This window comes from Vombatus ursinus, unplaced genomic scaffold (genome assembly GCF_900497805.2).
Source record: "Vombatus ursinus unplaced genomic scaffold, bare-nosed wombat genome assembly UNPS02011591.1, whole genome shotgun sequence".
Lineage (NCBI taxonomy): Eukaryota > Metazoa > Chordata > Mammalia > Diprotodontia > Vombatidae > Vombatus > Vombatus ursinus.
In genome coordinates this window covers 4,364,880-4,387,199 of record NW_020951369.1, presented here as the reverse complement: position 1 = coordinate 4,387,199, position 22,320 = coordinate 4,364,880, and the positions used below count along the sequence as shown (strand labels likewise).

Sequence of the window (22,320 nt, the reverse complement as noted above, 5' to 3'; positions counted from 1 at the left end):
ATCTAAGCTTTCATTTCCCGAGTCCTATTCTCCAGATTCCCTTATAGCAGAACACAGTGGCCGATAATAGATTTACCTGATAAACTAATCTTTGCTAATGAGTTACAGGTTCTACATGATAAACAATAACCCCTAGGAGTGCCCTTGGGCTGGTGGGAAGATGCTCTTGAGGGTGGTATAAAGGGAAGAAATCATACCAGGAAATAGTCTCTGGGTCTATCTGTTTCCTTGTTCCCACCCAGCCAGATGTCAGGAGATTGCTACCTTCTGTCCTTGGACTCCAAGATTGTTTAATCTTAGGCTGGTTCTTGTTCCCCAAGATCACAACTTTTATTTTAGGCTTCCCGTCACAGGTTGATGATTCCTTGGGGTGTGTGTCATTCTCTTTATGTCCACTGTCTGTCCTTTTCTATTATCTATGCCAATTCCAAACGGTGAGATAGAAACTATATTGTATTCTCCTTTGGAGAATCTATACTCGGAAATGGTCATTACAGACTAGAAGGAAAGTAATGAGAGATTTCCTTTCTGATACCTGTGATATTTCTAGAACAAACTTGGTGACTTCTTAGATTGTGCTTTGGGGGTTATCTTTGGATTATGAAGACACTTAGAAAGAATAATAATATTTTGGAGACTATATGAGAGCCATAAACTTCCCACCTATATTATTTAAGTTCTTGAGGCCAACTAGATTTTTGCTTCTTTATCCCTCAAAACTCCTAACACAGTGGTGTACAAATAATAGGTATATAACAAATATATGTTGATGTTTTTTCCATTTCAGTTTCTATCTTAGAGAAGAGATAGTAAGTTTTACATTTGGTCTGTGAATGGAAAGAGTCTTAGGGTATAAGAACTAGATCTTTGATTTCACTGGCACAGAGAACTCTCAGATGAAGAAACTCCTTCTATTGATGATTTGCCAGAGCCAGCTCTTATAGGGAGAGGGCCATTGCTAAGTTTTCAGTGTGTGCCTTTACTCGGCAAATGCTACAAATCAGGAAGTGATTCAATGTTTTCTTGATTGTCTAAACTTGAGAAAGTGATGAAGAAAATGCATGATTAAGAATGCAGATTAAACTTAAAAGTGTGTCATAATAGAATCTTTTTTTTTTGAGAGCCAGTTGTTAAACATTTACTGATATGCCCCTGTCCTCTACCACTTCTTGGCTCTGTAACTGTCCTAAGAAAGTTGCAAAGAGCACTGATACATAGAGCAATGATTTGCTTGGGGTCATATAGCCCATTTATATCAGAGGTGAGATCTGAACCAAGGTCTCCTAGGGTCCAGGGATGGGGAACCTGCGGCCTTAAGGCAGCATCTGGCCTTCTAGGTCCTTGGGTGCAGCCTTTTGACTGAGTTCAAGTTTTACCCTTTTATTAAGGGAATTTGTTCTGTGAAGTTTGGATTCAGTCAAAGGGCCACACTTGATGACCTAGAGGGTCATATGTGACTTCCAGGCTACAGGTTCCCCATCCCTGATCTGTTTGGTCAAAACTTACACACCTGTAAGAAAAGGGTGACCGCTGTATGAGAGACTGACTCTCTCGCTCTGACCTTACCATTCACTGCTCTTTTTGCCCTCCACTTGGAAACCAGAGCCATGTGTTCTATTCCTGAATGTTTAGAAATAGTTCAGCTGAAGTGCATGTGGGCCTCGAGGAGCCAGAGAAGTCTCTGATATTACTCTCTAAATAAATAAAGAAAACTCTTGTTGAATTAGAACTTGGGACTATATTAACCCTGCAATCTTGCATGGCCTTGTCTCCCGAGGCCCAAACGCTTTTAGAGCTTCATGAGTGATACTTATGCCTGTAGCCAGATTCTCACTTCCATGTTTCTTTAAAGTTGCCTGAGGAGGGAGAACAGAAGAAGGCCCATTCACACAGCTGGCCAAGTTCTGGTCACAGAATATTATCCATACATCCTTTGACACTGTCCATATGTTTTATGAGGGCCAGAAGAATGTGCTGGCGTTACCAGCTTGAATGTGGGTGGTTTTGGGGTATCTTTTTATTCACAAATGAGGTGGAACAGTGGCTCAAATTAGCAGCTGGATGGATCAGTATATAGAATTCTTGACTAGGAGTCAGGAAGACCTGAGTTCAAATTTGACATTTGACATTTCCTAGTTGTGTGACCCTGGGTAGAGTCACTTAACCTCCATTTGCCTCAGTTGCCTCAATTGTAAAAAGGGCATAGAAGCACCTACCTCCTAGGATTGTTGGGAGGATAAAATAAGATCATATTTGTAAACACTTAGCCCAGGGCCTGATATATAGCAGTCACCATATAAATGCTTATTCCTTTCCTGTCCCTGCCTCATATGATCTGCGATAATAATTAATTTGAACATCATTCCCATTGAATAGCTTTGGAATGAGTAGAGAGGTTTATTTTGTCATCAAATCTATTTCCCTAATTCTGTTTTACTTAAATCTATAATAAAGTTTGTATTCCTTGAATGTGTGTGCATTTGTTGGGAGAAATAGACAAGATTGTTAGACCCATTGCAAAATTTTGCTTCAGGTCATATCCCAAAGAGAATAAGTAAAGCCAATGCAGACATTTGGGGAGACAGGGTACTGTCAGAGAGCTATTGGATTTCTCATGGGATGTTTCATTAAGATTTCAGGAATGTACTATGATTACCTGCCGGCCATTAATGCTGTTAACATCCCTACCTTTCCTTTCTCTTATCTCCAGGATTGAATGGCTACAAAATGGGAGTCAAGGCCTCTTTGGACTGGTGCTTGAAGATTATATCTACATTCTCATTGATACATCTCATTCAATGAAGGGTAAACTGCCTCTGGTGAAAGAGAAGATTTTTCAGCTTTTAACGGTTAGAGAAAGCAGTCATTTACCCTGACTTTGGGGACCCATTTACTGGCAATATTATCTCAATCTATTATCATTTACTGTGTGATAAGGAACCAATGGGAAGCTGAGCTCTTAAAGCTATGGGCAAGAGAAATCAGGGATTGTATGAGGGCACAGTCTAGGTTCCTAAGCAAAAATTCAGAAGGGTTCCTCCTTATCTTTTTAAAATGACAAAATCAGTGTATCTTCCCCTTGTTTGGAAGGCCTAGTGGACAGTATCATCGTCTATGGCTTTAGAAGTTTTCTTTATTCTAAAAACTTGTTTATGGGAGGGACTTTGAGTCTTTTGTTATTTCCTCCACGACCCCAATGTGGAAGATTTGACATTTGTGGTGTAAGGCAAAGAAAGCAGAGGCTTTCTAGATGACTTTTACTACAAATGTTTTATTTCTATTTCCTAGCATGGGTTATCAGCATCCAGACTATAAGTGCTTTACTGAAATGAAATGCCTTTAACTTTGAAGAATTGGTTTTTAATATAATTTTTAATATCCACAGCTAGAAAAGTTGACTCCATCCATTGTCATTGATATTTATTTATCATTCTGTAAATTGTCCAAAGTACCTTTTGTTATATTGGGAAAATGAATATTTTATAGTTGAATAAAATTTGTCTATTACAGGAGCAGCTGGTATTCAAAAAAAAATTCAATTTTGTGAAGTTTGATGGTAAGGCTGTTGCTTGGCAGGGGAAACTTGCTGAAGTTAATGAAGATAATTTGAAAATGGCTAAGGAATGGGTTAAAAACCTTCAGGTAAAATGAAGATTATGATTTAGAAAAGAAGCATTAATGAGTAGGATTGAATCTATTCTTATGTCTGTATTTCTTTAAATTCTTAGAAAAATGCTTTGAGATCCCAGAATGACAGTTGCTAAATAAATATATTCATTTTAAATAATAATGAATGCAGGCAGCTAGGTGGTGTTGGGGATAGAGCACTGGGCCTGGAATCAGGAGGACCTGAGTTCAAATCTGGATTCAGACACTTACTACCTGTGTGACCCTGAGCAAGTCACTTAACCCTATTTGCCTCGGTTTCCTCATCTGTACAATGAGCTGGAGAAGGAAATTGTAGACCGCGCTAGTATCTTTGCCAAGGAAATCCCAAATGGGGTCACAAACAGTTGGACGTGACTGAAGTGACTCAATAGTAACAATTGATAACAAGGAGTACATGAGAATTAGTCAATCAGTTGTTAACATACTGAGTTTCTGCTGAATCTAGTGGATTGCCTTTCTTTGTATCCCCAGTGCTGAGCCTACAGTAGCTATCACATAGCTTAATAAATGCTTGTTGATTGATCGATAGATTGTTACACTCATATACCATAGTTTCCCGAGCCATTTCCCAATTGTTAGATGCATCTGGTGTTTCTATTCTTTTGCTATTATAAATAATGTTCATATATAATCATGAATCTTGAACTGAAAGGGACCTCAAAGACTTCATAATTCCAATTCCCTCATTTGTGAGGAAACTTGTGGCCAAGAGAAGTTAAAATAATTTGTTCAAGGTCATATACAGAGTAGGCATCAGAGTAAGGATTTGAACCCTGATCTTTCAATTCTAGGCAGCTAGGTGGTGCAGTGAATAGAGCACAAGGCCTGGAGTCAGGCAGACTCATCTTCCTGAATTCAAATCTGGCCTCAGACACTTGCTAGCTGTGTAGCCCTGGGCAAGTCACTCTTTGCCTCAGTTTTCTCATCTGCAAAATGAACTCGAAAAGGAAATGGCAAACCACTCCAGTGTCTTTGCCAAGAAAACCCCAAATGGGGTCACAAAGAGTCAGACACGATTGAAGTGACTGAATGACAACCTCCAACTCTGGACTCATTGTTCTCTCCATTGCACTGTGCTTCCTCCTACGAATATTTTTATATAGATAATTGTTTTTCCCTGTCAATATTCTTTTTACAGTGTGTTCCTAGTACTGGGATCACTGGACCAGGGTATGAATAGTTTGTATCTCTTATTATATAATATCATATGGATTTCTAAAAGGATTATACCAAATCATATTACCATATATAATGTTCCTGTTTTTCTAGAGCTACACCATTGGCTCATCATTTGAGGAAATAAATTTTTACGATATCTTACTGTGCTTGTTACACACATAGTCGATTAAAAAGGATATCCCTTTTCTCAAAAGTTTCTTCTTTCTTAGACTGTGTAGCCTTTTTCTTTTTTTGAAGTTCCATTTTAGGAACCAAATAATCAACCAAGTGCTTAAAAAGGCACCAAGAAGAGGACCAAAATCTGTTTTTTGATAAGCCAAATATGGCTATGGACCATAGCCATCTTTAAAACAGTACAGATGGGGGCAGCTAGGTGGCATAGTGGATAGAGCACTGGCCCTGAGGTCAGGAGGACCTGAGTTCAAATCTGGCCTCAGACCAAACACTTGACACTAGCTGTGTGACCTTGGGCAAGTCACTTAACCCCAATCATCTTAAAAAAAAAACAAAACAAAACAAAACAAACATAACAGTACAGATGGCAGACCCCAGAGACCCAGATTTGTCAAGGAGCAAGAGACATCAGCAGATCACTCTGAATTTTAATCAAAGCTGAGGCTTTGCCATCATGCAGAGCAATCCCTTTCCCTGGAAGTTCCGTTAAAAAACAAAGAACTAATTACTGTATGAAGTAACAATAGCTGTAAAATTCTGAGCTAAGTGATAACTTGGTCCTGGGAAAGAAAGTGCTGATTTCACATTTCAGGCATGTTAAATTGTCCAGAATTAATGACTGATGAAATTACCAACTATCATGAGAAACAGTGATGTAATGGATAGAGCTTTAGATTTGGAACCGGAGGACCTGGGTCCAAATCCTGACTCTGTAGCTATCTATATGACCTTAGTGGCTCACTTCACCTTTAAGGGTCTCTGTTTCCTTGTATGTAAAATAAGGGGGTGGGTCCAGATGGTCTCTGAGACCACTTCCAGTATGGACTGTGGCTTATTAACTATAGGTATCAAGAAAACTTTGTTAGTTCAGATGCTATTTAATGGATTTGGAATTTCCAATAAATCAATCATGATATGTGTGGTTCTTATTACTTTTAAAATATGGAAATATAGTGGGTTCTGTGTTGCACAATCATTAGAGATGGGAAAGTAAATGTGAAAACCCCAAATGTTTGCATAACTTTTATAATTTAAATGGATGAGCTCCCTTATAAAGGCTAGATCAGCTCCTTTCTTATGTCATAATGCCCTAAGTGGACCTCAGTTGCTTACAAAGTTAAGTCCAGAATCTGTAGCTTGCCATTCAAAAAGCTTCATGATCTGGCCTCTAGCTTTATTTCTTTTAATTTTTTAAATTTTTAAAAAAATTTATTTATTTTTAGTTTTCAACATTCACTTCCACAAGATTTTGAGTTCCAAGTTTTCTCCCCATCTCATCCCTCCCACCACCCCAAGATGGCATTCTGTATACCCCTTCCTCTAATCTATCCTCCCTTCTATTTCTCTCCCTCTTCTCTTATCCCCTTCCCTTTCTATTTTCCTATAGGGCAGGATAGATTTCTATACCCCATTTCCTATATTTCTTATTTCCCAGTTGCATGTGAAAACAATTTTTTTAACATGTGTTTTTAAAACTTTGAGTTCCAACTTTTCTCCCTTCCTCCCTCCCCACCCACCCTCATTGAAAAGGCAAGCAACTCGATACAGGTTATGGATGTGTAGTCATGCAAGACACTTTCATAGTAGTCATGTTGTGAAAAAACTAAGTGTATTTTCCTTCATCCTATCCTGCCCCCCCATTTTTTCTATTCTCTCTTTTGACCCTGTCCCTCCTCAGAAGTGTTTGCTTCTGATTACCCCCTCTCCTAATCTGCCTTCCCCTCTATCACCCCCCAGCTCTCTTGTCCTCTTCCCCCCCTATTTTCCTGTAAGGTAAGATAGATTTCCATACCCAATTGAGTGTGTATGTTATTCTCTCCTTAAGCCAAATTCTATGAAAATAAGATTCACTCATTCCCTCTCACCTTCCCCCATTTCCCCTCCACTGTAAAAGTATTTTCTTGTCTGTTTTATGTGAGATGATTTACCCTCTTCTACCTCTTCCTTTCTCCTCCTCCCAGTATAATCCTCTGTCATCCCTTAATTTTTTTCTCCAGATATCACCCCTTCATCTTCAACTCACCCTGTGCCCTCTATCTATCTATTTATCTATCTATCTATCTATCTATCTATCTATAAACACATAATTTTTTTCCCTCCAACTACCTTAATACTGACAAAGGTCTCTTGAGTTACAAATATCGTCTTTCCATGCAGGAATGTAAACAGTTCAACCTTAATGAGTCTCTTATGCTTTCTCTTTCTTGTTTACCTCTTCATGTTTCACTTGAGTCTTGCATTTGAAAGTCAAATTTTCTATTCAGCTCCAGTCTTTTCCACAGGAATGCTTGAAAGTCCCCTATTTCATTGAATGACCATTTTTCTCCCTGAAGGATAATACTCAGTTTTGCTGGGTAGGTGATTCTTGGTTGTAATCCTATCTCCTTTGCCCTCTGGAATATTATATTCCATGCCCTCTGGTCTCTTAATGTAGAAGCTGCTAAATCTTGTGTTATCCTGATTGTGTTTCCACAGTACTTGAATTGTTTCTTTCTGGCTGCTTGCAATATTTTCTCCTTGACCTGGGAACTCTGGAATTTGGCTACAATATTCCTAGGAGTTTTCCTTTGGGGATCTCTTTCAGGAGGTGATTGGTGGATTCTTTCAATTTCTATTTTGCCCTCTGGTTCTAAAATATCAGGGCAGTTTTCCTTGATAATTTTTTGGAAGATGATGTCTAGGCTATTTTTTTTGATCACGGCTTTCAGATAGCCCAATAATTTTTAAATTCTCTCTTTTAGATCTATTTTCCAGGTCAGTTGTTTTTCCAATGAGATATTTCACATTGTTTTCTATTTTTCCATTCTTTTGGATTTGTTTTACAGTGTGTTGATTTCTCATAAAGTCACTAGCTTCCAATTGCTCTATTCTAATTTTTAAGGAAGCATTTTCTTAAGTAATCTTTTGGACTTCCTTTTCCATTTGGCCAATTTTGCCTTTTAGGGCCTTCTTCTCCTTATTGGATTTTTGTACCTCTTTTGCCATCTGGGTTAGGCTATTTTTTAAGGTGTTAATTTCTTCAGTATGTTTTTGGGTCTCCTTTAGCAAGCTGTTAAATTGTTTTTTATGATTTTCTTGCATCACTCTCATTTCTCTCCCCAGTTTTTCCTACTTTTCTTACTTGTTTCTCAAACTCCTTTTTGAACTCTTCCATGGCCTGGGACTGATTCATATTTTTCTTGGAGGCTTTGGATGTAGGAACTTTGACTTTGTTGTCTTCTTCTGGTTGTATGTTTTGATCTTCTTTGTTACCAAAGAAAGATTCTATAGTGTGACATTTTTGGACCTTTGTTTATTCACGATCCCAGCCAATAACTTGAGTTTTAAACTCTTTGTTAAGGTAGGGGTCTTCTTTTAGTGTGGAGAATGTACTGTCCCAAGCTTCAGGGGTTTTGTGCAGCTGTTTTCAGAGATACTCCTACAGACTTGCAAATTTTGAGTTCTTCCAAGGTGGTACGATAAGGGGCGAGGTATTTACTCCTCTCCTGGCTTGTGTTCTGGTCCGTGAGTGACCACAAGTGCTCTTTTCTGCCTTGGAACAGTGAGGAGGATTTCTTCTCCACCACCACTACAAGCTCCACCACACTAGCACTCCTCCCCGCCCCAGGATTGCCACCTAGAACTGTGACCCAGATACACGCACGGGCAAAGCAAGAGAATCCTGCACCAGCAGAGAGATCCCTGCAATCCCCCTCTGATCAGCCACTCGATTCCCCCTCAGTCTGTGGGCCAGAAGCTTGGGAAGCAGTCGCTGCCCTAGGCTGAGACTGTTCTTCTTTCTCTCCACCGCAGTCACAGACTTTTCCCACTGACCTTCTAAGTTGCCTTTGGTGTTCGTGGGGTGAGAAGTCTGGAAACTGCCACAGCTGCCTATGATTCAGTCCTCTGAGGTCTGCTCCAGGTTTGCTGAGGCCTGCCTTGCCTGCACGCCCACACTGAACTGTGCTCCTCTCCTGGCTCAGTACCATATACCTTTCTGATCAACCATCCAGGCTATCTTGGGCTGGAAATTTGTTTCACTCTGTCTTTTTGTGGGTTCTGTTGCTTTAGAATTTGTTTACAGCCATTTTTATAGGTATTTGGAGGGATTTGGGGGACAGCTCAAGCAAGTCACTGCTTTTACTCTGCCATCTTGGCTCCACCCCCCCAGCTTTATTTCTTAGCTACTGCTGTAAAATAAGGAAGATTGGTCTAAGGTCTATTTCAAATCTAAGTCTGTGATAAAACAGTAAGCATTTATTAAGCACCTACTGTGTTCTAGGCATAGTATTAGGCACTACGGATACAGAGATATAAATTAATCCCTTCCCTGAATACCAGACATCTAAATTAGTATACTTTACCTGAATTCTGAGCCCCAATATAACAGAACTTTGAAATCCAGCTGAATTTTATGAAATGCAAAGATAGCAACACTCACGTACACCAAATAACAGGTGACATGCAGAAAATCTGGGTTGAAAGAGAGGTGAAGAAGGGATAGATAATCTTATTAAGCTCATGCCAAGAGGTATTCAGGCAGTCTGTTTAAACTGTTTTGACAGCTGAAGGAACAGTAACTGAGTTAGTTTTTACCCACAAACACACATAGATAAAGTAGCATTAAAAGCTGTATCTTCAAGACAGAAAATCCATAATAAGGGCTTCAAGCTGTCCTTTGCATGCCCAGATAGAAGCATTTACAGTATACGACAGTATCCAATATAAGTTATTCAGCTTCCTGGAATCATTGGTGCTAAAGTCTGACCTTAGTGTAATTTGAATTATCTTTTATGGTTGAGTCTCCCTCTCCCCTTTTGGAGGCATAAAATAAAAAAAAAACCCAACAACAATGTCTGTGTGATTTTTTTTTTTATCCTGTGGGTTTCAAGGGTCAGCTTTGGAATCTCAAGGCCAATCTTTGGAAAATATGCTTTTAGAATGGCACCATGAATAGAGTTAAGGTCAAAAAAGAGTTATATAGTTCATCATCATCATTATCTTCATCACAGATATTGTCAAAAAGGCAGTCAGTCAATAAACATTAAGAACCTACTGTGTGCCAGGCATTGTGCTAAGCCCTGGGGATACAAAGAAAAATAAAAGACAGTCTCTGCTTCTTGAAAGCATTGTGAAATGGGGGAAATAACATGCAAACAACTTTGTACCAACAAGCTACATACCGGATAACTTGGAAATAATCAACAAAGGGAAAGCACTGGAATTAATGAGGTTTGGGAAAGACTTGATGTAGAAGGTGAGATCTTAACTGGAACTTGAAGGAAGCCACAGAAACCAGGAGGTAAGGAGGGAAAACATTCTAGGCATGGGAGGTAGCCAGTCAAAATGCCCAGAAATAGGAGATGGAGTATCTTGTTCAAGGAGGCCAGTGTCACTGGATCATGGAGGAAGGGCTATGTCTCTACTTGTATGGTGTAAAAAGACTGGAAAGAGTTGGGGAAGAGTGCAGGTTGTAAAGGGCTTTAACACCAAAGTCTTTTGTATTTGATACTGGAAGTTTTATGGAGCCTCTGGAGATTTTTGAGTAGAGGGATTGACCTGGTAAGACCCATGCTTTAGGAAGATCACTTAAGAACTAAGAGATAAAAGATGATAGAGATAGCTGATCCATGTCTAATAAATAGCGTTTATTAGTCATCATCTCTTGAGGTGCTGTGACAGACATTCTAGAGTTACATAACTAATCTCCTTTCTTCTGGAAATTTATGATCTATACAATGAAAATGATTTCTATAGGATATACATAAAGTGGGGTAGAAATATTAAACTGATATCAATATTAAACTAAATATCGAGTAAGTAACAGGAGTGTTAAATATATGATTGGAGAAAACTGGGGTGAATAGTTATATGGATGGACGTCTTGTGTCAGATGTGCGAAAGCTGGTGGAAGTTGTCAACCCTTCTCTAATCAATCCACGAAGAGTTCATAGAAGAGTAGCTATCAGAACCTGTGTAAATAAAGGGCTGTAAATGGGAGGAATCTAACAAAGGCCATTGAAGGTTTATAGTGCTGCCTTGGAAAAGGCTCAAAGGAAGGGAAAGGATGAATAAATGTGTGTTTCTTTGAGACAAAAAGATGGAGCAGTTATTGGAATTGTTATTGGAACTGATTAGGGAAGTAAAATGATACTCAGTACCCTGATAAAAGACTTAAGAGCAGAAGATATATAAATCTCGTACTTCATCTATAGGAAACAGGAAGCCACTATATAAGCTTTAAGGAAGAGGTCAGATTAGCCATAGTAGGTGAGGATGCGAGTGGTCCACCATAAGGTGAGTCACCACCTCTCCTAGGTAGCACTTGTCTTTGCCCCCTCAATGTTCTTAGCTGAGTGGCCCACACTCAATATTTTCAAAGGAGAACTCATCTTTCTCACCCACCCCTCTTCCAAACTTTTTCCTTTTGCTGATTAGGGTACTGCTTTCTGTCCAGGAAAGGTTAAAAAACCTCATGTCATTCTTGATTTCTCATTCCCTCTCATGCCATATGTATCCAATCAGAGGCAGCTAGTAATGCAATGGATTGAGCACTGGGCCTGGAGTCAGAAAGATCAAATCCAGCCTTAGTTACTAGCTGTGTGGCAATGGTCAAGCCACTTAGTCTATGTTTGCTTCAGGTTCCTCATCTATAAAATGGGGATAACAGCATCTGCCTCATGGAGTTGCTGTGAGAATCAAATTAAATTATATTTGCAAAAAGTTCTTAGGACAGTGCCTGGCACATAGTAGATTATGTATACATATATATGTGTGTATATATATATACATATAAATGTTGATTATCTTTCTTTGCCTCTCTTCCCTTCCCTCAGTTGACAAGTCTTGTCAATTTTTTCTTGGTTGATTCCTTTCTGTCTACTCACAAATTATCACCCAAGTTCAGGACCTTATCATTTCTCACCTGGTCTATTCTAAATGTTCTCTTCCAGCATGAAATATTTTCCTTCCCCAATCCATGTTCTACTCAGCTAGCAAAATGATTTTCCTGAAGCACAGGTCTGATTCCTCTTTGTTGTTATCGCTGTTGTTCAGTCTTTTTCTTTTTCTAAAAAATAGTATTTTATTTTTTTCCAATTACATGTAAAAACATTCATTTAAAAAAATTTAATTCCAAGTTTTCGTCCTCCCTCTCTACCCTCCCTAAAATGGTAAGTAATTTGGTATAGGTTACATATGTGCAATCATGTCAAACATATTCCATATTAGTCATGTTGTGAAAGAAACAGACCAAGAGAAAAAAATATGAAAAAAATAAAGAAAGTGAAAATAGTATGCTTCAATCTGCATTCAGACTTTCTCTGGATGTGGACAGCATTTTTCATCATGAGTCCTTTGAGATTGTCTTGGATCATTGTATTGCTGAGAATAACTAAGTCATTCACAGTTGATCATTGTACAATACTTGTTACTGTGTACAATGTTCTCCTGGTTTGCTCACTTCACTTTGCATCAGTAAGTCTTTCCAGGTTTTTCTGAAATCAGTCAGTTTGTCATTTTTTTAATGTCTTAAAAGTAACTTTATTTGGGCCAAGAGAACTTTCTTTACACAAAGTTAATGGGTGTTTTTAAATGGCCATATAATACACTGTTTGAAGTGGGGTATTGGATTTTGTGAGCTTTCCCCATAAATGACATTTCCACCCTTCCTGTATTCCTTTATTTGTTTCTTTATTTGCATTAAAAACATAATCTCAATCAAATTTTTGCAAATCATCAGGTAATTAAGTGGTCTTACCAATTGGGTAACTGAGGGGAGGCTTTGACTAGAGCCATCGTATCAGCTTTTTAGGTCAAAATGATTAGGACAGGGCATGCAGGGAAAAATAATATTCTGAATTAATGTATTGTTCACCCTTGACTCAGCTTCTGTAACATTATCTACAAGAAGGTCCTCACATAAACTCATAAAATGTACAGTACATTGAGTTAAAAGTTTTAAAATCATCCTTAAAAACTCAAGAACATCTATTGAACATCCAAGTTGCTATAGTTTGCATCGTATATATAAGATTTGCATGATTGAATGGAGCCAAGATGGCAGAGTAAAAGCAGTGACTTGCTTGAGCTTTCCCCCAAACCCCTCCAAATACCTGTAAAAAATGACTTTAAACAAATTCTAGAGCAGCAGAACCCACAAAAAGACAGAGTGAAACAAATTTCCAGCCCAAGACAACCTGGATAGTTAATAGGAAAGGTCTGTTGTGCCAGGTTTGGAGAGTAGTGCAGTTCAGTGTGGGTCATGCAAGCAAAGATGGGGCCAGAGGAAACCTGGAACAGGTCTCAGTACTGAATCATAGGAAGCTGTGGCAGTTTCCAGACTTCTCAATGCACAAATGCCAAAGACAACTTAGAAGGTCAGTGGGAAAGGTCTGTCAGACCTGGGTGAGAGAGGAGTGTGGTCCAGCCTTGCTCCTAGTACAGCCCCCGGGCAGCAGCCACAGCAGCAATGGTTATTTCAGGAGCTCTCGGGCCACAGATGGTGGAGGGATCGAGAGGTTTATCAGAGGGGGATTGCAGGGATCTCTCTGTTTGTGCAGGATTCTCTTGCTTTGCCCGTGCTTGGATCTGGGTCACAGTCCTGGGTGGTGGTCCTGGGGCAAAGAGGAGTGCTGATGTGGTGGAGCTTGTGGTAGTGGAGAAGGAAAACTCTTCACAGTTCCAAGGCAGAAAAGAGTGCTTGTGGTCACTCAGAGACCAGAGCACAGGCCAGGAAAGGAGTAAACACCTCTCATTTGATCATACCACCTTGGAAGACCTGAAAATTTACAGGTCCAAAGAAGTATCTCTGAAAACAGTTGCACAAAACCCCTGAACTTTGGGACAGTACATTCTCCACACTGGAAGCAGAACCCTACCTAAATAAGGAGTTTAAAAGTTAGGTAATTGACTGGGAACATGAGCAATCGGAGGCAAAAAACTCAGACCATAGAATCTTACTTTGGTGACAAAGAAGATCAAAACATAAAACCAGAAGACAACAAAGTCAAAGCTCCTACATCCAAAGCTTCCAAGAAAAATATGAATCAGTCCCAGGCCATGGAGGAGCTCAAAAAGGAGTTAGAAAAACAAGTAAGAGAAGTAGAGGAAAAACTGGGAGGAGAAATAAGAGTGATGCAAGAAAATCATAAAAAACAAGTCAACAGCTTGCTAAAGGAGACCCCAAAAAATACTGAAGAAAATAATACCTTAAAAAATAGCCTAACCCAGATGTCAAAAGAGGTCCAAAAAGCCAATGAGGAGAAGAAGGCCTTAAAAAGCAGACATGGCCAATTGGAAAAGGAGGTCCAAAAGTTCACTGAAGAAAAAATTAAAATTAGAATGGAGCAAATGGAAGCTAATGATTTTATGAGAAATCAGGAAATTATAAAACAAAACCAAAAGAATGAAAAAATAGAAGACAATGTGAAATATCTCATTGGAAAAACAACTGACCTGGAAAATATATCCAGGAGAGATAATTTAAAAATTATTGGACTACCTGAAAACCATGATCTAAAAAAGAGCCTAGACATCATCTTTCAAGAAATTAGCAAGGAAAACTGCCCTGATGTAAAATAGAAATTGAAAGAATCCACTAATCACCTCCTGAAAGAGATCCCCAAAGGAAAACTCCTAGGAATATTATAGCCAAATTCCAGAGCTCCCAGGTCAAGGAGAAAACATTGCAAGCAGCCAGAAAGAAACAATTCAAGTATTGTGGAAACATAATCAGGATAACACAAGATTTAGCAGCTTCTACATTAAGTGATTGAAGGGCTTGGGATATGATATTCCAGAGGTCAAAGGAGGTAGGATTAAAACCAAGAATCACCTACCCAGCAAAACTGAGTATAATCCTTCAGGGGAAAAGATGGACATTCAGTGAAATAGAAATAGAGAACTTTCAAGTATTCTTGATGAAAAGACCAGAGCTGAATAGAAAATTTGACTTTCAAATACAAAACTCAAGAGAAGCATGAAAAGATAAACAGGAAAGAGAAATCTTAAGGGACTTATTAAAGTTGAACTATTTACATTCTTACATGGAAAGATGATATTTGTAACTCATGAGACCTCTCTCAGTACTAGGGTAGTTGGAGGGAATATACATACGTACATACATACATACATAAACATATATATACACACACACATATATACATACATACATACATACATACATACATACATATATATATATATATACATATATAGACAGAGGGCACCGGATGAGTTGAAGATGAAAGGATGATATCTAAAAAATAAAATTAAGGGGTGAGAGAGGATTATACTGGTAGAAGGAGAAAGGGAGAGGTAGAATGGGGTAAATTATCTCACATAAGACAGACAAGAAAAAGCTCTTACAGTGGAGGGGAAGAGGAGGGAGATGAGAGGGAATGAGTAAACCTTACTCTCATCAGATTTGGCTTAAGGAGGGAATAACATACACACTCACTTGGGTATGGAAATCTATCTTACCCTATAGGAAAATAGGGGGGAAATAGGACAAGAGAGCAGGGGGGGCGATAGAGGGGAGGGCAGATTGGGGGAGGGGGTAATCAGAAGCAAACAGTTTTGATGAGGGATAGGGTCAAAGGAGAGAATAGAATAAACAGGGTGGGGAGATGGGATGGAGGGAAATATAGTTAGTTTTTCACAACATGACTATTATGTAAGTGTTTTGCATGATTACACATGTATAACCTATATTGAATTGCTTTCCTTGTCAATGAGGGTGGGTGGGGAGGGAGGAAGGGAGAGAATTTAGAACCCAAAGTTTTAAAAACAAATGTTAAAAATTGTTTTTACATGGAACTGGGAAGTAAGATATACAAGCAATGGGGTATAGAAATCTATCCTGCCCTACAGGAAAATAAAAGGGGAAGGGAATAAGAGAAGGGGAAGGGTTGATAGAAGGGAGGACAGATTAGGGGAAGGGGTATTTAGAATGCACACCATCTTGGAGTGAGGGAGGGGAGAGATAGGGAGAAAATTTGGAACTCAAAATCTTGTGGAAGTGAATGTTGAAAACTAAAAATAAATAAATTAATAAAAATTTTGCATGTTAAAATGTTTTCTCATGTAATTCATCATTTTTTATAGCACAATAGTATTCTATCACAATCATACACCACAACTTGTTTAGCCATTTGCTAACTGATGGGTATCCACTCAATTTCCAATTCTTTATCACTACAAAAAGCTATAAATATTTTTATACAAATAGGTCCTTTTCCTCCATTTAAAAGATCTCTTTGGGATACAGACCTAGTAGTGATATTGTTGAATTAATGGGTATGCACAATTTGATTGTCCTTTGGACATAGTTCCAAGTTACTCTACAGAACGGTTGGATCAGTTCACAACTGTACTAGCAGTGCATTAGTGTCCCAATTTTCCCACATCCACTCCAATATATATCATTTTTCTTTTCTGTCGGATTAGCCAATCTAATAGGTGTGAAGTGGTATCTCAGAGTTGTTTTAATTTACATTTCTCTAACCAATAGTGATTTAGAACATTTTTTCATATGCCTATAGATGACTTTTATTTCTTTATCTGAAAATTGCTTATTCCTATCCTTTGACCATTTATCAATTGGGTAATGACCTGTATTCTTATAAATTTAACTCAGTTCTCTATATATTTGAGAAATGAGGCCTTTATCAGACACACTGGCTGTAAAAATTGTTTCCCAGCTTTCATTTAATCATTTTCAACTTTTTGTTGGGATTTTGGGATTTTCTTGGCAAAGTGATTTGCCATTTCCTTCTCATTTTGCAAACACGGTAAAATGACTTACCCAGGGTCCCACAACCAGTAAATGTCTGAGTCCAGATTTGAACTTAGGATAATGAGTCTTCCTTATTCCAGGCCTAGTGCTCTATCCATTGTGCCACCTAGCGTCCCCTATGTGATTCCTCTACTAAATAAATTCTAGTAGTTTTCTGTTACTTCTATGGTCAAATACTAATACTTCTGTGACCACTTAAAGCCCTTTATCGTCCAGCTCTATTTTTCCTGACTTATATGTTATTCCTCTTCATATACTCTACAATCCATTCAACTTGGCATCTTGCTTTCCTTCCTATGCGACACTTTATCTCTCATCTAGGTGCTCCCATCGTGGGTAGCTAGGTGGTTCAGTAGATAGAACGGCAGGCCTGGAGTCAGGAAGACCTGAGTTCAAATGTGGCCTCAGACACTTACTAGCAGTGTGTAACTAGGCAAGTCATTTAATCTCTGCCTCAGTTTCCTGGGCTGAAAATGGGGATAATAATAGTACCTCCTTCACGGGATCGTTGTGAGAATCAAATGAGATAATATTTGTAAGATCACAGTGCGTGGCACATTATAGGTACTTAATACATGCCATCTTCCTTCCTTTCTTCCTTCCTCCTAGAATTTCTAATTTCCTTCAAAGTCCAACTCAAGTGATACCCCGTACATTTGGTTTTTCCTGATTTCCCCCTAGCTGGTAGCACTCTCCCCTCAAAATTACATTTTATTTGTTTTATATATACTTTGTTTATATTTGAGTACATGTGTATGTGTATTAGGGAGGGGGGGTTCCCTATAGGATGTATGTTCTTTGAGGGCAGGGACTTTTTCATTTCTATCTTCTTATCTCTAGTGTCTTACTGTGTGCCTGGCACATAGTAAGCACTTAATCCATATTTATTGACTAGATGATTTTAGCAGGATAGTTAGAGTGATGATATTGGAGGTGGGGTATTGAATGAGAAGGATATTATTGTAAATCCTAGTCAATGATCAGAGTCTGCACCAAGTCAGTGATTTTAGAGATAGATGGAAGCCCATGTTTAAAGTAAAAATTAGAGAAATTTATCTCTGTTTAGTAATATTTCAATGTTTTCTTTCTTTTTAATCCTCTCCCCCCTTACCCCCACCACCAGGTTGGAAGTTCTACCAATACAATGGATGCCCTTAAAACTGCTTTTGCTGATAAAGAAACAAAAGTAATCTATATACTGACAGATGGGAGGCCTGATCAGGTATTATTTTATCCATAGGGAGAACAGAGAAGAAGCAGCAGGAAATATTTGAAATACCACTTTGTGAATGAGCTGAGCCTCCAAATTCCTTAAAACCCATTAGCTAAAAAACTATTGAGAAAGTTTCCACATTTTCTGTTTTGGTTGGAAGCCAGCTTTTCCATCTAAAGACACTGGGAATAAAATGGATGCAAGAAGAATTAGTGACTCTTTAAGGTTATACACAACTATAAATACAAATAATACTTCATGAAAAGAGAACATGCCTTACTTGTGAAATTATGTGTTTTATATAGCCCATGGAACAAGATATTGGAATTTGATTTCTGGGAGGAAAAGGTCTGATGAGAATACAGTAAGGAAAAGAGCCAGTCAGGGGCATACCTATGTATATTTTTAGAACTGGTGCTAATATTATCTTTCAGGATCTTATCATTTTCTTCCCTCTTTCCCCCACTCACATCTCTATCTTATCATTGGTTAGAATGTCATTACTGAAAGTTGCTACTGAATGGAACTGAACAGCTTCTTCCTCTAAAAACCATTCAATATAATAATACAGGTAGCCACTCACTCGTGAGTTTCCAGCCAGTGGCCATGCCTGATCTGGTTGGGTTCCCTTCTCGCCTCATGAATTCCCTGCCCCTCCAAGTCATGGGAGATGTGTTACTGAAATCAAAAGTTGAAGCATAGAATATTTTTTCATATGAAGTAATGTAACATAGAGGTTAGTTTTTGAGGTCAGCCCACAAAAATCCTTTCTGAAGTAGAAAAGAAGTAAGTCCAAGGATTTTGTTAAATTGAATCCATCTTCTTAGTAAATTAGATTAGGTCATTTGTTGGAAGTAAGAAAGGCAGATTTGTGATTTGTGGATGAAAAATGTTCGGAATACCTGCTGCCAAAAATGTAATAGACACCAAATCCTTCTGCTTCTGCCTCCACATTGGTCTCATCTAACCCTTCCTTTCCATTCACACAGCCAGCATCTCAGTTCATGCTTTCATCCCTCTCACCCATATTATTGCAACAGCCTCCTAATTGATCACCTTTATTTTCAAGTCTTGCACCATCTTACACACTGCTCCTGAAGCAATTTTCCTTAAATGTGGATTTTACCATCCTTTACTCAATCAACTGCAATGGTTTCCTATTATTTCTAAGATAATGTATTAACTCCTCTAGCTTTTAAAGGTATTCACAACCTGGCCCCAACCAAGCTTTCCAGCCTCATTAGACATTACTGTTCCTCTCCAGTCTCTTCTGATCTTCCCAACTGCTACTGTCCTTCCCCCAAAACCACCTTGTATTTAATTATTTTGTACTTTTCCCCCATTTATTCAGTTTTTATTTTGCTGCATGTACTTATAGACGTATTTTTTGTCTCCCTTATTAGAAAGCAAACTCTCTAGTATGGGATTGTTTCATTCTTTTTACTTGTATCTTCAACACTGAGCATAGTGCCTGACCTATAATAGGCACTTAGATTCTTCGTGACTGATTAAAAGAGAGTCAAGAAGAGGATTCTGAGTCGGAGTGTAGGGCCACTTCAAGTTAGATAGCATGAATTTGTGGCTGTCTACTAAACTGAAAGCTTCTTAAAGGCAGAGACTATGTCTCATTCGTTTTTATACCCTTCAATGCCTAGCATAGTATAGAACCTTGTACATAGAATGCTATAGTACAAATCATAGATGTCAAACACAAGGATGGCAATGTACTATGGCCAAAAATACCTCCCAGTGCAGTCTGAACTAGATTAAAATGTAATTGGGAAATATTTAACAAAATAAAAATACAATAGAAATAGATAATATTAATAAGTGGTTTTCTAAGTCAATATATGGCTGATAGAGATCCTTATGTATGGTTTAGTGACCCCATTTCTACGTGAGTTTGACTTAGTTTTAAAATTTAATGTTATTTGTGTTTTATTGTATTTTTATTTATTTTGTTAAATATTTCCCAATTATATTTTTATCTGATTTGAGCCCCTCTCTGTATGGCAGGCCACAAAGGACCTTGGGGCCTCTTGAGGTCTTGGAGACAAAAGACCCAGATCTGAGTCCAGGCTCTGACTACGGATGTGTGATCGTTGGCAAGTTTTTAAACTTCATTGAGTCTCATACTCAAAATGGGGTTATTATTATTTGCATTACATTCTTCACAAAGTGGTTGTTAAAAAACAGTTCTATGAACTTTTAAAGTGCTACATAAATATGAATTATGTGGTGTGTGTTGAGTGAAATTGAATTAATCACTTTGGCAGGTTTGTTAGTTTGTTCCTGGCTTGGCTGCCAGAAAGCAGATGGTGGGAGTGACCGAGGACTGGCAATAGCTGTGGAAGACTAACACAGTATACTGAGTCTCACTCCCCAAACTTTGGGAAAAAATTATTGAACAACACAAATCCTCTGTAAATTTATTTGGGTCTAAGAGAATCAGGTCCATTCTTTATCACTGTAAGAATGGGAGTAAGATATGGACACTTATTTCATTCTTCTTTCCCAGCTCTCTCATGACCTCATTGTTGTTATTGTTGTTTGTCTTTCATTGTCGAAGAGGACCATGACATCAGGAAGGTGATGCCCTGACTTGCTAGTGAATTGGATTTAAGGGAAGGAGGGCTGTGCAAAGTTACCAGCCTCACTTTCTCCTCTAGAGCCATTTGGATCCAGTGGCCAGATATAGATCAGGATGACTGGAGATGGCCCCGGCATGACCTCATTAATCTTTAGGGGGAGGCATTAGTATGCCATTAGAAGACTGCATGAATGCTAAGATAGGTCTCCACCTTCCTTGGCTTCAATAAGCATAGGATTGATTCCATTAGAATGTAATCTCCTTGAGGACAGTGACTGTTTGCCTTTTATTTTTGTATCTCCAATACTTAGCACAGTGCTGGAAAGTCCAATGCTTCTCACAGAATAAGCTCCTAAATAAATGCTTATTGATTGATTAGTTTCCCTTAAGCGTTTGGTTTATAACCATTGTCCTTTCTGCCACCTACTCTGGCTGCAGATCATCACCACCAGAGTTAAATCCATTTTTTTAAAGCACAGGGAACTATAAGTCCAGTTTATTCTTTAAACTCATAAATCATATCAATTGCTGACTTTTACATGCGTAAAGACCACAATCAAACCACTGACTTTAAAATGAAACCAACACATCCATAGTTTAGTCATGAAATTACAAAATGAAAATTGCTGGTGTCACAGTGGCATGTATACTAAGGAATTATTCTCTTTTTTCCCCTCCTTTTCTCTTTCTCTTTCTCTCTTTCTCCCCTCCCCTCCCCTTTTCTTTCATCTTCAATTTTCCCTTCCCCCACCTCTTTCTATCCTTTAAAAATAACCAACAATAGCCTGTAGAAACGATTTTTTGTCAAATCCAACATCAAAAGAAAATCCCTATTCATACAGTCTCCTTCAACTACCATGATGAAGATGCCAACGAATTTTTGAAGGAGCTCTCCCTGAGAACTGGAGGAGAATTCCATTACTTTCATTTTGGTTCCCCGGATCCTTTGGAGCCAGGTGTTTACGTGGTAAGAGTCCATCTGACAGGGAAGGAGGTGTTCATTTGGTTTAGAATTACTGACCTGAGATTAGTGTAGCATGATTTTCATCTTATTGGAATAACAACCACAAAACCCTACAACAAAATGCTACCTAACAACCTGGGCGTGGATGATTCTATTGGTTTGATTACTGTCAGAGTGTATTGTTTATACATTGCTTTGTCCCCAAACTGGTGGTTTATCCTCTTATTGCCCTAGAGATGATATGAGCCCTGGCCTGGCCATAGGAAAAGAGAATGAGATCTGCTGCTTGCTTTTCTGTCTCCCAGAGAGGAGAGACAAGAGAGATAAAATGGCAGCAAAAGTTGTTTATGAATGTCTTACTGCGCCCCTTGTGAGGTCGCATGGTAAGAAGGGTGCTGAGCTGAGAGTCAAGAAGACCTGAGTTCAAATCTTGCTGCAAACACACTATTTGTATGATTTTTAGACTTTGGACATCTCTTTGAACCCCACATCACTTTTCTTATCTGTAAAATGAGAGAATTGGCATCTAAGGTCGCTCCCTACTATAAATCTATAATCCTGAGATTATGTAAATGTCAGTAAGGACATTCCCAAGGATTATGAGGGCCTATTATCCTTCCCTTTACTTCATGTCTGGTTTCCCCTTGCTAGAATCTGTAGTTTACTCCTCAGCTCCCCACCAGAAGGAGAAGGCAAAACTGCATCTTGTACATCTAAACCATTGTGTGGGAGTGAGTGCTTCAAACTACTTTATT

At 38.6% G+C, this 22,320-nt stretch overlaps 1 protein-coding gene across 1 annotated transcript in view; it reads left to right on the top strand.

Moving 5' to 3' along the window:
* VWA3B (von Willebrand factor A domain containing 3B) overlaps nt 1–22,320 on the top strand; it is a 202,179-nt gene that overhangs the window by 101,751 nt on the left and 78,108 nt on the right. Inside the window, exons 12-15 of the mRNA XM_027856651.1 lie at nt 2,711–2,849; nt 3,511–3,642; nt 17,922–18,020; nt 21,386–21,568. Of these exons, the coding sequence (XP_027712452.1) occupies nt 2,711–2,849; nt 3,511–3,642; nt 17,922–18,020; nt 21,386–21,568 (553 nt within the window). The remainder of the gene's footprint in view (nt 1–2,710; nt 2,850–3,510; nt 3,643–17,921; nt 18,021–21,385; nt 21,569–22,320) is intronic.